Source organism: Neoarius graeffei, chromosome 4 (assembly GCF_027579695.1).
Source record: "Neoarius graeffei isolate fNeoGra1 chromosome 4, fNeoGra1.pri, whole genome shotgun sequence".
Taxonomy (NCBI): domain Eukaryota; kingdom Metazoa; phylum Chordata; class Actinopteri; order Siluriformes; family Ariidae; genus Neoarius; species Neoarius graeffei.
The window spans coordinates 79383021-79397352 of NC_083572.1; the positions used below are offsets into that span (position 1 = coordinate 79383021).

Sequence of the window (14332 nt, forward strand, 5' to 3'; positions counted from 1 at the left end):
CTAACACTAACTGACCTTACTCATGCTCTTGTGGCTGAATGAATACAAATCCCCCACTCCAAAAGAATGAATACAAATGCTACACTCCAAAAGCCTTCCCAGAAAAGTCAAGGTTATTATAACAGCAAAGGGAGACTAAAACTGGAATGTGATGTTCAAAAAGCACAACTGAGTATGATTTTCAAGTGTCCACAAACTTATAGGCCATATAGTGTACAATTAATGAGTTCAGCATTAAATGGTGATAAGTTTCTTGATGTGTTTGTATGCTAGATTTCCATGTCTGAAAGCATGTTTTGTGTAGTTTGAAAGTAAATTCTTGCCTGATGCACTCACTCTCTCTCAGGTGATGGTGAGCCCATGTGTTAAACAGCAACAGCACTATTCCACCTGTTATAAATATAAGCCAATGCATAATCAGCTGCAGGGCAGTGCGGATGGTGAGGTTACATCATCCGCACTTTTTCCGTTTGCTCTTTGTGTAGTAGTGTTGCATGACTGGTCTAATCAGGAGCAGATGGGGGCCAAAGGGGCTCGTTGTTTATTGGAGGACTGTGCAGCCCATGTGGCCCCTCTGAGACCCCACAGCCCTTTCTCCCACTAATGCAAAGCAGTTCTTTTAACCTCAACAACCTCTTGATCAAATTTATAGCCAGCTGCTTTGGATTAAAGTACACGTTTTAAGTGCCTTGTTATCATTCACTAAAGCGATAACATTATTCCAAGCTGGTGGTCTTGCTGAGGTTTGTCAAAGAGATGTGAATGAGAGCTTTTATTTTCTCAGGCCATGCATGCCAACACACAGTCAACATGGTATGAGGCTTGAATAATTAATAAACATTTCCTCTGCCCACTTAAATAAAGATGACTTCCCTAATTTAATTACACTGCTGGAGTAGTGAGTGTGATGCTGGGCCAATTTAGAGATCTGGTTTGCAGAAGTGTATATTAGCACTGAACACTCACTAGAATCAGACGCCAACATGACATCCAACCTCTCTTTATCTCTTCAAAATAAACAGAATGTTTTTGTTATTGTCTTGAAGACCGATTATGTAAATAATCTATGCTCTTCACATATGAAATGACATGTATTACCCCCACCAAGTAATATACTAAGCTAGGCTAATGCTACAAAAGTTAGATATTTATCCATCTCTAGCACCATTAGCTAGTTCAAAGCTGTTGAAATGTAGATATGACATAAATATTATCTTTAATGATGTGATGACTACACCGTAAAAAAAAAAGTTATGCCAACTTAAAAATTCAAGGCAACTTACTGCACAGGATTTTGAATTTATGTGACAACTAAGATTTTTAAGTTTTGAAGAAAGTTGTGCCAACTTATACTTTTGGTCTCAGATAACTTAGCCTTCATATTCACACAAACTTAATTTTTTCAGTTTTACATGATAAGAATTCAACTTTAAGGCCACTAATCTTTCATCCAAGTAAAAACTTCAAAATTTGAGTTCAATTTTCTTTTTATCCCACAATAAAACAAATAACAATCCAGTTCAAATAGCATGTTTATTTTAACATGATGGTAGCAAAACTGCTATAAAACTGTAGTGGCAGTGCTTTTTTTGTTAAGTCACACATTCACTTATTTTAAGCCTGAAGCTAATTTGACAAACGAAATGTGCAAACAATTCAGTACCAGCCAATTAAAATGCTACAAATGGCATACTGTACAATGGTGTATAATATGCATACAATGAACATAAAGAGTGAATCTATTAAAACACATACATATTCAAAAGGTTGACAAATTGCAAACTGCACGTCATTACGAACAATAGTACACAGCACAATTTGGCACAAATGATGCAGGCTGTTGGGTGCGTAAGATGTGAAGCTGCACTTGTAGATTGTAATCGACCACTGCGTAGTTCAAAATTAAAATGGAGGTAGGAGAAAAATTTCCAACCGAAACGGAATTTCCCTGAAAGGAATGCCTCGTAGACCCCGTACAACGTAAAACTCCAAAGTGAGCATGCGCGAAATAGTTGACCTGGCCTCAACTAGGGTTCAACTACAGTTTCTCAATTGGGACAATTTAGATAATGCATTTAGGTCAACTTTTTACATAAAACTTTCAAAACTTAGTTGAAGTAATGTTCTTGGCCTAGTTTACAATGCAAGTAACGATTTTGCTGTAGCTGAAGGCAAAAATCCTTGTGAGGCAGACAATTTTAAGTTGTATTTTTTACAGTGTATGGGATTAGAAAAGAAATTACACGGAAAAAAACGCTACCTAATTTTAATGGTGTATATGAAGACCAGCTCAGTGTCAGAATGAAGTCGACTACTTATGGGTTGGGAGTTTGCTGTTGGAATTGACTCATTCTTCAGGATTAATGTTTTGGCAAAGCCAGCACTGTGTCGTATCAGTGAAAAGGTAGTCAAGAGTAAAATATGCAAAACAAACTTAAGCTCAGGCTAATAACCTTTTCTTTTGTCAAAGAAAAACAAAAATATGTTTCAGGCACCACAAAGCCTTTTTCTGACTCTTTTGGATGGCCATGTAAGGGTACTTTTTTTTGTTTCCCAGTAACAAGGAAACACACATTTTGCCATTTTTTACTTCAAAGAAGTGCAATTACAGATTATAGCAAAGGACTGTGCTGCTCATTGAATATGCAAATACAGTATGTCCATGGTTGTGACATCACACACCCATGAAAAATGAAAATCCTTCAGTTTATTGTTCATATATGGAACATGGGGGATGGTATGGTGGCACAGTGGGTAGCTTTTCTTCCTCATAGCTCCAGGGTCTCTGGTTTGAGCCTGAACTTGGATAACTGTTTGAGTGGATTTTCTCCCCAAAAACATGCAAGTATGCAAGTAGTTAAATTGCCCCTATGGATATGTATGTGTGTGTGTGAGCATCGTGCCCTGTGATGGACTGGCATCCCATTCAGGGTGTATTCCGGCCTCGTGACCACTGTTCCTGGGATAGGTGCCAGATCCAGAGCAACCATGACAAGGACAAATCAGTTCCTGAAGATGAAAGAAACAATGTTTTTCATTATTATTTCAAAAAGTAAAGAAAAATCTGAATTTTCATGATACAGTCCCTCTAACACACTGCAGTATGGCTGTTGATAGTTTTTCTGTTTGCTTACTAAAGACAACATGTTTCTAAAAGATCACAGCACAAAATTTTCTTCCTTGCATTTTTGTTCTTCTATGCCTGGCCATAAAACTCTAAATATCCTTGTGTGTCTCTGTTTGTTATTCAGTTTTTATACATTTAATTCTATGGTTCTGGATTGTCTTTTTCAGGAGCAGGATGATGCAGGGACCACTGCACTCCATCTCGCTGCACGGTTTGGGAGGGTGGAGGTTGTTGGTTGGCTGCTGGCCTCCGGCGGCAGAGCAGAGGAGGAAACTGACTGCGGTGCTGTCCCTGCTCACTTTGCTGCTGCCAGGGGCGAACTTACCTGTCTGAAACTTTTGATAGGTCAAGCACCAGGGTAAGAGACTGACTATAAAACACACACACACACACACACACACACATATGGTGTGTGTGTGTATATATATATATATATATATATATAATATATATATATATATATATATATATCCTGCTCACATACACATGCACACATTTGAAATAGACCTGTCATAATTAAGTATAAGCTCTACTAATATATACTCCCCAGAGAACAATGGGTATAATTTGAAGTATACTTTCCATTTTCCACCTTGTCCCTTTGGAGGAGAGGTTGTAAGTAGAACCCTAACCCTTTTAGGGGAAAAAGTATTTACCCCTTGGACTTTTCCATTTTGTGGCATTAGAACTGGAAATGTAATTGCTTTAATTGGGATCTTTATCATTTGACTTACAAAGATGTCTAACATTTGAAGATGCAGAATTTTCTTTTTTTAATTGTAACACAAAGATTAATGGAAAAAAAAAGCAGACAATCATTGCTTGTATAAGCATTCACCCCTAAATGGAATCTCCAGATATTATTTCATATACCATTTTTCAATAATGGTTTATTTTCACCATTTCCCCATATATCTCAGCTTTAAACCACTGCAAAGCAGTGAGAAAATGTTTAGCAGGGTGTTTATAGCAAAAAGTGAGACTGTAATGGATGGGTAAGCACAAATAAAGGTGAAAATGTGTCTTCTTGTTTGTGTAGAAATGGCAAACTGTTGTGTTCATGGCCCTTGACTGTGAGAAATTATCCTATTTGCACTGAGAGTCAAAAAATAATAATCAACAACTGAAATATAGCAGATGTATAATAAATGATGGTTATCAGCTAATTGCTTACTATTTTTACAGTCCAGCACACACTAGAGACTGGCGATATAATCCATTCTCATTATTATGGCTTTATATAATGAGGCAAAGCTGTTGTAAAGTGATATCGATAGGAAAATATACTGCAGAGCATATAGCAATTATAGCTTTTGTTTGTATACGTTTCTCAAGATACAGTATGTGTTAATAATAATATGATTTCACATAGGAAAAAAATCACACAAAATGATGAGCAGAAATAAAGGTAGTGTAGCCTTCTGAGTGGCAACTTGAAGCTTTTTAACCTCAGGATGTGGTTGGATATAACCAAACACTCGAGATTGCATTAATTTACCACCAACCCATTGGGATTAATGGAGAAGTTTATTTGGCAGCGTATAATTATTGGTGCATTGCTATAGTCCCATTGAAGGAGTCATTGCATGGTTGGAAAAGCATTTTCTGTCTGCTTTATTTAAGTCTCAGTGTGAAGTGGTGATGTCATGTTTAGGTTCAGAAAATCTGATCGTTTTGCTGGCCACACAAGTTGAACAGGCATGTGATGTGGCAGTAGAGAAAAAAGAGGAGAATGTTTGAATGAAACTGTAAAAGGGCTGAGTAGAGAGTAAAGGAAATCAACCATATGTGGGGAAAAGAGGAAAAACAATAGCCTCTATGTAGAGGAATTTTATGCATGTGTGCAAGTGTTGTTCAATCTACATTTAGATCTGGTGTGGAAATATGTTGTAACTCACAAATTTTAGATGAAAAATAGATGGCATTGTTGTACAGTATGTTTTACTTAGCTTTTAGATTTGTTTCCAATTCTTATGTAATTCATACTAAACGTACACCTGAGATACACTATAGGACCAAAAGTATGTGGACACGTGACCTTCATACCCATATATAGTTGTTGAACATCCCATTCCAAAGTTGGTCCCCTGTTTGCTGCACTAATAGCCTTCACTCTTCTGGGAGGGCTTTACACTAAATTTTGAAATGTGGCTGTGGGAACAAGGACATTACTGAGGTTGGACACTAATGTCAGGCAAGAAATTCATCTCAAAGGTGTTCAGTGGAATCGAGGTCAGCGCTCTGTGCCGGGCATTCAAGTTGTTCCTCACCAACCTTGGCAAACCATGTCTTTTTGGACCTCACTTTTTGCACATTGGTATTGTCATTCTGGAACATCTTTTGGTCCTTTAGTTCCAGTGAACTACTCACATCAAATGCACAGCTTGCATCAAATTTAAGACATTGGTGCCAGCTTACCAGGCTCTCAAGGGGTTAGGGCCAGCATACCTCCAGAATCTGATCCGCCCCTACACACTAGCCAGATCCCTACGCTCCGCTACTACTGGTCACCTGGCCCCTCCTCCTCTCTGCTCCTGCCCAGCCTGCTCAAGACTGCTGTTTGTCCTGGTTCCCCATTGATGGAATGACCTTCCCATTGAGGTCAGAACTGCTGATTCCCTGACCACCTTCAAGCACAGACTGAAGACTTACCTCTTCAGGCTGCACATCTCTCCTTCTTCCCTGCCCACTGTGTAACTGTGTTTCGTTCTAGACCAACCCAGGTTGTGTACTGTCTATCCTGGGGTTAGCTGTTTTGAGGTCTCTTAGTTGTATGGTTGGTTTGTTTCCTTGGCTGTTTGAGTATCGGTACTTTAACAGAATATTACACTATGTATTGCTGTCACTTGTTTAGTTGACTCTGGAGCTTTTTTGCCTAGAAGTTCAGCACTTTGTGTACCTGACTTCTGCACTTGTTGTACATCACTCTGGATAAGAGCATCTGTTCAATGCCATGTAATATAATGTAATGTAATGTAATGTGAAGGGAACCTTTTTAAAAAATATAGCATACAGTACAAACATTGTAGATATGAAATTTCTGGATAAAAGCAAAAGATAAAATACTGATGTCCATATTTCTATTTCTAAAATGATTAACAAGGTACATGAACATCTTATTAACACATTCCCCCCCCCCCCCCCCCCCCAAGTTTAGGTGTTTATGTGAAGCCCCGTCTATAGATATTATGATACAAATGATAATGTATTAGAACAAGCACATTGAAATAAACCAGAGTTGCCTTGCAACTCAAACTACTGTCAGAAAATTATTTAACACCTTCTGACCAATAGGAAAAGCGAATTCAGTAGTGATATAAGCATTAACATGCACCAAATTCCTAATTAAAATATTTTCAGATGATTATAGACTAAGAGTTTCTCTTGCAGAATGAGCAGAGATCTATAAAACAGCATGTCCCCTATAATAATTATATCACTTCACAGCACAGAAACAATGAGAAGTGTTTAGCTTTGGATGAGAAATTCATATTCAGAGTTTGAGTTCATATTTAGAGCTCTGTTTTTGATGAGTTGTAGATAAGCGTGAAGATTGTTATCTTGGCAGATTTGAGTGCAATGTGTGACTTTGTTGAAATATCTGCTGAAAACCATGTGAGATTACTGGAATCTTTGGCTCTGTAGGAAAATCTTTCCATCTGATCTCATTGTTTAACAAATTAAGGAAATATCTTTTCTGACTTGACTTTCCTATATTATTCTATGCTAAATTGTTATTTCAAGTTAAGGTTAATTTTATTACTCTGTTTAATTCAATTTAACTTTATTTGTATGGTGATTTTAACATCAGTCATTGTCACAAAGCAGCTTTAGAGAATTTTGGGTCTGCACCCCTAATAAGCAAGTTAGGGGGGATATAAGCAAGGAAAGACATCCTTTAGATGTAAGGAAGAAACACCGAGGTGAGCCACACTCAGAAGGTGAACTCAGCTTTCTTAAATAGTGGAATTTTGATATTAGACTTGTGTGGAGCTGCTGAGGTTACATGGTAGGTTTTTTTTTAATAAGGCATGGACACAAATTCATATATTGAGGACACAATGTAATATTTCAAGGCCACAAACTAAGTGTCTTGTGCGCACTAATTATTATGTTGTTGCAGTAAGATACCAACCCATGAATTGTTGAATTGAACCCACGATTTAACATGTTGTGGGAAAGTCATACTTAATCCACACCTCCGTTTAACTATGTAGTGGGAATGGAGGAAAAACCTTCTTTTGCATTGGCAAGCTGCTTAAGGGGACATGAGCTAATCATATCTGTATAGCAATATCAGTGACTCCAGTATGTGTTTATGCGTCATTCCAAGACAAAAGTGTAATATTATCAGTGATCTCCATGCTTAAGTTTCTGTGGCCGCAATGGTCTAATTCAATTCCTTTCTCTCTGTCTCACTTTAAAATATAATAGTTACCACAAGTTAAGTACTTTGTGGCTACAAAATAGATCTCGAGAAACCCCACTTGTGGTCTTAATATGTTAATTTGTGGCTACAAGAAACTTGACTTCTGTAAGCTTGTGATGATTGATTTACAATAAAATGGTACTCAGATCATTTAGAGGAAAGCATACAGTATGGAATATGTCCAAAAGATTTTGTGTTAGGTAAAAGAACATGCCCAGCATTTCTGAACTACTGGGCTGCGGCCCATTAGCGGGCCGCAAAGCGCCATCTAGTGGGCCGCAAATTTTTTTTCAGGTTGAAGTTAATTTTTTACTCATAGTAGGGTACAACTGCTGGGTTGCATCAGACATCACATCCGCCTCATTAAGCTACAATCACACTACAGCTTGTGATGCTTTGCGATGGGTTATCTATGAAAATTAGGTATTTTGGTGGCGATATACACATGAGCTAAAAGTTGTGGTCACACAGTAGATGAGCACTTGACTGTCACACCTTTGCGTACTTGAGCCTGGTGCAGCTCGAGCGGCCGCGTGCACTCATGGAGTGCGTTGGTTGTGTGCGCGCTTGGGACCCAGTTGTTATGGGAAACACCTGATACTGATTTGAGCACAATCAGCACGCACAGATATGGAAGCTGTTTTCACATGCCCCTTTTCCACCAAAGCAGTTCCAGGGCTGGTTCGGGGCCAGTGCTTAGTTTGGAACCGGGTTTTCTGTTTCCACTGACAAAGAACTGGCTCTGGGGCCAGAAAAACCGGTTCCAGGCTAGCACCAACTCTCTGCTGGGCCAGAGGAAAGAACCGCTTATGTCAGCAGGGGGGGTGGAGTTGTTAAGACCAACAACAATAACAAGACCGCGAAAGATTGCCATTTTTAAGCGACGAGAAGCCACAGCTGTACAAACGCTAAGTCATCCATTATTATTATTGTTGTTGTTGCTGCTGCTTCTTCCACGTTGTTTTTGCTTCGATATTCGCGCCAAGGTTTAAGCAAACGTAGCGATGTAACTGACGTATACAGCGACGTAATGACGTGGCTCCGCTTAGCACCACGAGCTATGGAAAAGCAAACTGGTTCTCAGCTGGCTTGTGAGTTGAACGAGTTGTGAACCAGCACCAGCACTGGCCCCGAACCAGCCCTGGAACTGATTTGGTGGAAAAGGGGTAACAGAGGCTTTGCGAAGCATGATCACTGTCACGTTTGTTTCTAGCCGTGTTTATAATACTCATCTCATTATCTCTAGCTGCTTTATCCTGTTCTACAGGGTCGCAGGCAAGCTGGAGCCTATCCCAGCTGACTACGGGCGAAAGGCGGGGTACACCCTGGACAAGTCGCCAGGTCATCACAGGGCTGACACAGACACAGACAACCATTCACACACACATTCACACCTACGGTCAATTTAGAGTCACCAGTTAACCTAACCTGCATGTCTTTGGACTGTGGGGGAAACCGGAGCACCCGGAGGAAACCCATGCGGACACAGGGAGAACATGCAAACTCCGCACAGAAAGGCCCTCGCCGGCCACGGGGCTCGAACCCGGACCTTCTTGCTGTGAGGCGACAGCACTAACCACTACACCACTGTGCCGCCCTGTTTATAATACTGTTTAAATAATCTGCTTTCTGTTTTGCTTTTGTAAATATTATGCCTGCTAATAAACACTCTTCCTGCACTTAGATCCGTCTACCGCCGTCTATCTTGTAGTGTCCTGATCATCAGATCTTTATCCCAGCCACATATAAAAAGTTGTATGCCTCCATGTTCTTCCAGATTTTCATCTGTGTGTCCGTGCAGAACATTGTCTGTAGCACCAAGGAGTTTGAGATGTCAGGGAACTCAATGGATGGATAATTTTCCAACTCATAGGAAAAATCCTTCTTTGTTAGTGTGTAGGGATCGATCTCATTGAGTGGTTTCTATATCCACTTCTTTTGAGTGGACTTCTTGGTTTTAATAAGTTGCTTGTTTGCTGAACACAAGTATGGAAATAAGTTCTTGTGTTAATGGACCAGACTCCACTTTTGGATCATTAATCCCTTTTGACTGAGAATGTCCTGCATGCATGGTTTTATGTTGGCTTCTGGCACATCCTTACAGTTTTAAATGCAGTACCTACAACTAAAAACAGTTTGTTTTTACTGCATTTATTTAATTCCTGGGCTCCCATCTGTAACAGGGAGTGATGTTGCATTCCGTTAATGGATGATTCTTTAACTATGGGCACTATTGGCCTTGTGAACTTGAAGGGGAAAAAAGTGTGAAAATATAAATTGTCACACTGGGATAGGTAAACACAACTAGTCTAGTTTGATGGTTCATAAGAGAACACACTGATATTCTAAGACAAGTTGGTGATTTTTAACAGATTTCCCGACTCCCCTTGCACAAATGTAATTTCCATCACATGTAAATATTTGTCATTTATTTTAAAATAGTATGATACACATCATTTCTTTTCACTGGAAGACCAATTTCATATATAGTTTTAGCAGTTTATGCCTATATTGTAATTCCCATGAATTTATGGATTAGGAAAATTAATTGTGATGAGGACCAAACACGAATCTTACGTCCACCACAACCTGAGATATAACATTGGAATGGTTAGATACACTTCAAGTAGTAACTACTTGTGTTTTTACTTGAAGTGGAACATTACCTCATAAATTATGCAGATGTTTTTAATGAGTGATTAGAGTTTTGTAACTATTTGTTTAAAAAGAAATGGGGTGGTGGAAATTACTAGGCGTAGTGGAAATTACTGGTTGCTGTGGAAATTACTATAAATGGACCCCATAGAAAAACAAAACTTTTATTTTAAAACTTTATGAAGCACCCAATTCCATTCAACAAATTCATTTAGTATGTTTGAACCTTTCTTTTTAAAAAGACAACTTCATATACATTTCATATCATATATTGCATACAACATGAACAGTATTTTGAAACCGTTCACAAACAGTAGTTTTGACAGTATCATGAAAAGTATTCTGAACACAGAGAGAGAGGGAGGTTTGTCCTGAGAGCATGACCATTGTTGGCCAAGAGAGCATGACCATTGTTGGCATGTGAATGGTTAATCAGGAGCACTAAAAACAAACAAACAAACAAACAAACAAACAAAATAAGGCGGCGGCTGGAGTTGTCACGATGAGAACACAAGTCATTGGGCTGGGAACAGTATTCACAATAAAGAAAGAAAACGTCACAACACAGCCATCATGTGAACTTGCAATCAAGTAAACCTGAAGACATTTGGATGAGATATTGAAACATTCTGATTACTCACAGTTTTCTGAGCTAAGCGAGGAGCGTGTGTGTGTGTGTCTGTTTGTGTGTGTGTGTGTGAGAGAGAGAGAGAGAGAGAGAGAGAGAGAGAGAGAGAGAGAGAATGTAATTCAAGGCCAAATTTTGCAGATTCCTTGCCATTCTTTCTTTACTGCCATCTTAATTTCCTTATGCCGTTGTGTGTGTGTGTGTGTGTGTGTGTGTGAGGGTACACTGCCGTGGTGGTTGGCCTGGACATGGGCTCTCTGTGAAAGGGAGATGGAGTGTGTGGGACAACATGGACTATACTGGATGCGATGGGCACCATGAACTTTGTGTGTGTCAGTGAGAAGTGAGCTATGAGTGGGGTAATGTGAAGGGGCATGAGGTAGTTGGGGTCTATGCGTGTCTGTGGTGTGAGAGAGCATTCAGTGATGTGGATGTGGGAGAGCATGGACAGGATGTGATGGGGAGAGTAGACTGAGTGTGTGAAGTGTGTGCATAGGCTGAATGTGTGGGGAGAGCATGAGATGAGTGTGTGAGAGAGCAAAGGCAGTGTATGGGGATCTAAGAATTTCGCCTGTATGCATAAATGTAATTTCCACCACACCATTGTAATTTCCACCCAAGAATGCAATGTGGTGGAAATTACGGTGGTGGAAATTACAATCCTACAGTTTTTTGAGGAAAAATCTACACTAACATATTAGCTAAGAAGTGGTATCTAGCATTTTGTGCATGCAAAATACATCTATGTACGTTAAAAAACAACTTATTTACAAACTCAGTTGACGTTACGGCATGTTTGGAAATTACATACAATAAAAATATTTTCATTTCAAGCTATATTTACCTTGGCTTTTCTTCAAAAGTTGATGGATGAAGTCAAAATTCCCTCCATATCAGACATGTTCTCTGGTGTCACTGTTCATCTCCACAGAAACTACCCAAACAATCTTTCATACAAACCTTTTAAAGGGACATTACAGTGTTGTGGTGGAAATTGCAGCAATAGTGTGGGACAACTACATTTGGTTAAAAAAAACACATAAACAGTTGAATGACCTCGAATACCCCAATTATGTTTTGATTAATTTACTGATACTTTATTCAGTGACATTTTAAAACATTAGAAAAAACATTTTTTTACAATTAATTTTTATCATTGAAGATCAAAAGTCTGGGTGTGGGACAACCACAAAACAGCAACATTTGCATATATAATGATGTTGAAAAAGGTGAAAAAGTCATCATACACTACCAGTACAAATTTCCTAAAACACTCTCATTGTAAAGATAACAATAAAAGTGTGAAATTTCCTTTTTTTTTCTTTCTTTCATAAAATATGATCAAAGGACATAAAAGTGCCCGTAGTCTAAGAATCATCCTAATACTCTGTACAGTAGATTATTAGATTCTAATAGATGAGCCAAAATAATTGGGGATCTTTTTTAATGGGCCCCAAAGCAGAAAAGGTTGAGAACCCCTGCTTTAAAAAAAAGCAGAGCACAATGTGGCATGGGCTCTCTAAGATTATGTTGTTCTTTATATTGACATGCTAATTTGCATTCTCACAGATGTGCAAACCGTCAGACTTTCATGGGAGCCACGCCACTGTACCTGGCCTGTCAGGAGGGCCACCTACATGTGGTGGAGTATCTAGTGAAGGACTGTGGGGCTGATGTGCATCTTAGAGCCCAGGATGGCATGACACCTCTGCATGCAGCTGCTCATATGGGTCACCATGCTCTTGTTGTCTGGCTGGTAGGTGCTTTTGCACAAATGTTTTGGAATTTTTATAAACCCTTGGGTCCCTAGTTTGTTTTTGAGCCTTTTCACTTACTTTAATAGTAGACTTCTTCTTTTTTTAAGACTAGATATGTCATTATGAAAAAAATATATGATTTGTGTAAGCCAGAAACATTTTTCAGCGATGTTGTCTCCCCTTTGGTTTCATGCTAATTGCCAATGTCCACTTAGTCAGGGCCAGTCTCACTAATATTTGAATATGTTTTATAGTTCTGTAAGATATGGAAATTTGCTATCATCTGTATAGAATTTGAATTAAATTGAAATGGAAAGGTAAAATGTAATATTATTAATTTGTGCTAGCAATGTTGGCGCAAATTGTTACTGTCACTCAGGATCTTTCTATCTTCTTGTTCTTCTAACATTTTTAGGACACTTTTTCCCTCAGTTTTCAACCAATTACCAAATTTCACATGAAGAATACCTCTAGGTTGAATTATGTTGCTATGACTTTTGGTGGTGATCTGGATCACTGATCAGGAATGATCCGTGAAAAATGGGATTTTTTTTCAATCACTTATAACTGTCAATTTTCATGATTTTTTCAACCCTTTTTTTATTTTGTTCAGGGCGACAGGGCACAACTTTTCCTCACTAAGTGTCATTCTCTATCTCTTACTGTTCCGGATCTATAGGGTCTGGTGACCAGACGTCCTGGTTTGTAAAAGCTAGAGCAAATTACTGTGACTTTAGTCACAGTCTCTATCTAGTTTAGTTTACTTCAGGTACTGATCAGTGTGAGTATGGCTTAGTGCTGTGATTGGACAATGATTGCATTCCAGTTAGGCACAACAGCAACACTCTGTGAAAGTGAAATGCAATTCACATTCACTTCTGTCATGGAATCAACATGTAATCCTTAAAAACAATACATCAAATTGTTTTTCATTAGAGGATCAAGTGATGTAAGAGCAATGGAAAGAAGGTTTTGCTTTTCAGTGTGGCACATTGTCCTCATACCACCAAAAAAAAAAGTATGCTGATTTTCCATCTGGCATGGAGTCTTCTCCATAGTTGCTTGCCCCACATACAATTTTGCTTTCCTTGACCATTCTAGCTGAACATATTGCTTGTGCACTCAATCCAGAAATATGGCCCCCAGCCACTTTGGTAGCGTTTTAATACATATGTGAAACACCATGCTCTTGGATTTGTATTTCATGATATTGTCATTTGAGTATATTGTTCCACTTAAACTGTACCGAACTTATGCTTGCTGTTTGCAGGCCTCATTCACAGACATCAGCCTGTCCAGTCAGGATAATGAGGGGGCCACTGCCTTGCATTTTGCCGCCAGTGGGGGGCATTGTCGCATCCTGGAGAGGCTGCTGCGCACTGGATCAAAGGTCATCAAAGACGACTGGGGTGGCACTCCTTTACATGATGCAGCGGAGAATGGAGAGATGGAGGTATGGCCCAGATTTTGTGTCTTTAGAGATGGTAAAGGCATCCTGAGAAGCTCAGAGCTCACTTGTCAGTGTCAGAAATCGTATCCTAAATCAGCATTACTGATGAATAATGGTCTCTTCAGTGCTGCAGGATACTTCTGAACCATGGGGTCAGCCCTTCACAGAGAGATGTAGATGGCTTCACAGCAGCAGATCTGGCTGAATATAACGGCCACTATGAGTGTGCCAGATACCTGCGCTCTGTGGAGATGGACGTAAGGATTTAAAAAAATAAACAAATAAA

At 39.1% G+C, this 14332-nt stretch overlaps 1 protein-coding gene across 1 annotated transcript in view; it reads left to right on the forward strand.

The window, feature by feature from the left end:
- espnla (espin like a) overlaps positions 1 to 14332 on the forward strand; it is a 46966-nt gene that overhangs the window by 2675 nt on the left and 29959 nt on the right. Inside the window, exons 2-5 of the mRNA XM_060919781.1 lie at positions 3295 to 3485; positions 12409 to 12595; positions 13867 to 14049; positions 14172 to 14303. Of these exons, the coding sequence (XP_060775764.1) occupies positions 3295 to 3485; positions 12409 to 12595; positions 13867 to 14049; positions 14172 to 14303 (693 nt within the window). The remainder of the gene's footprint in view (positions 1 to 3294; positions 3486 to 12408; positions 12596 to 13866; positions 14050 to 14171; positions 14304 to 14332) is intronic.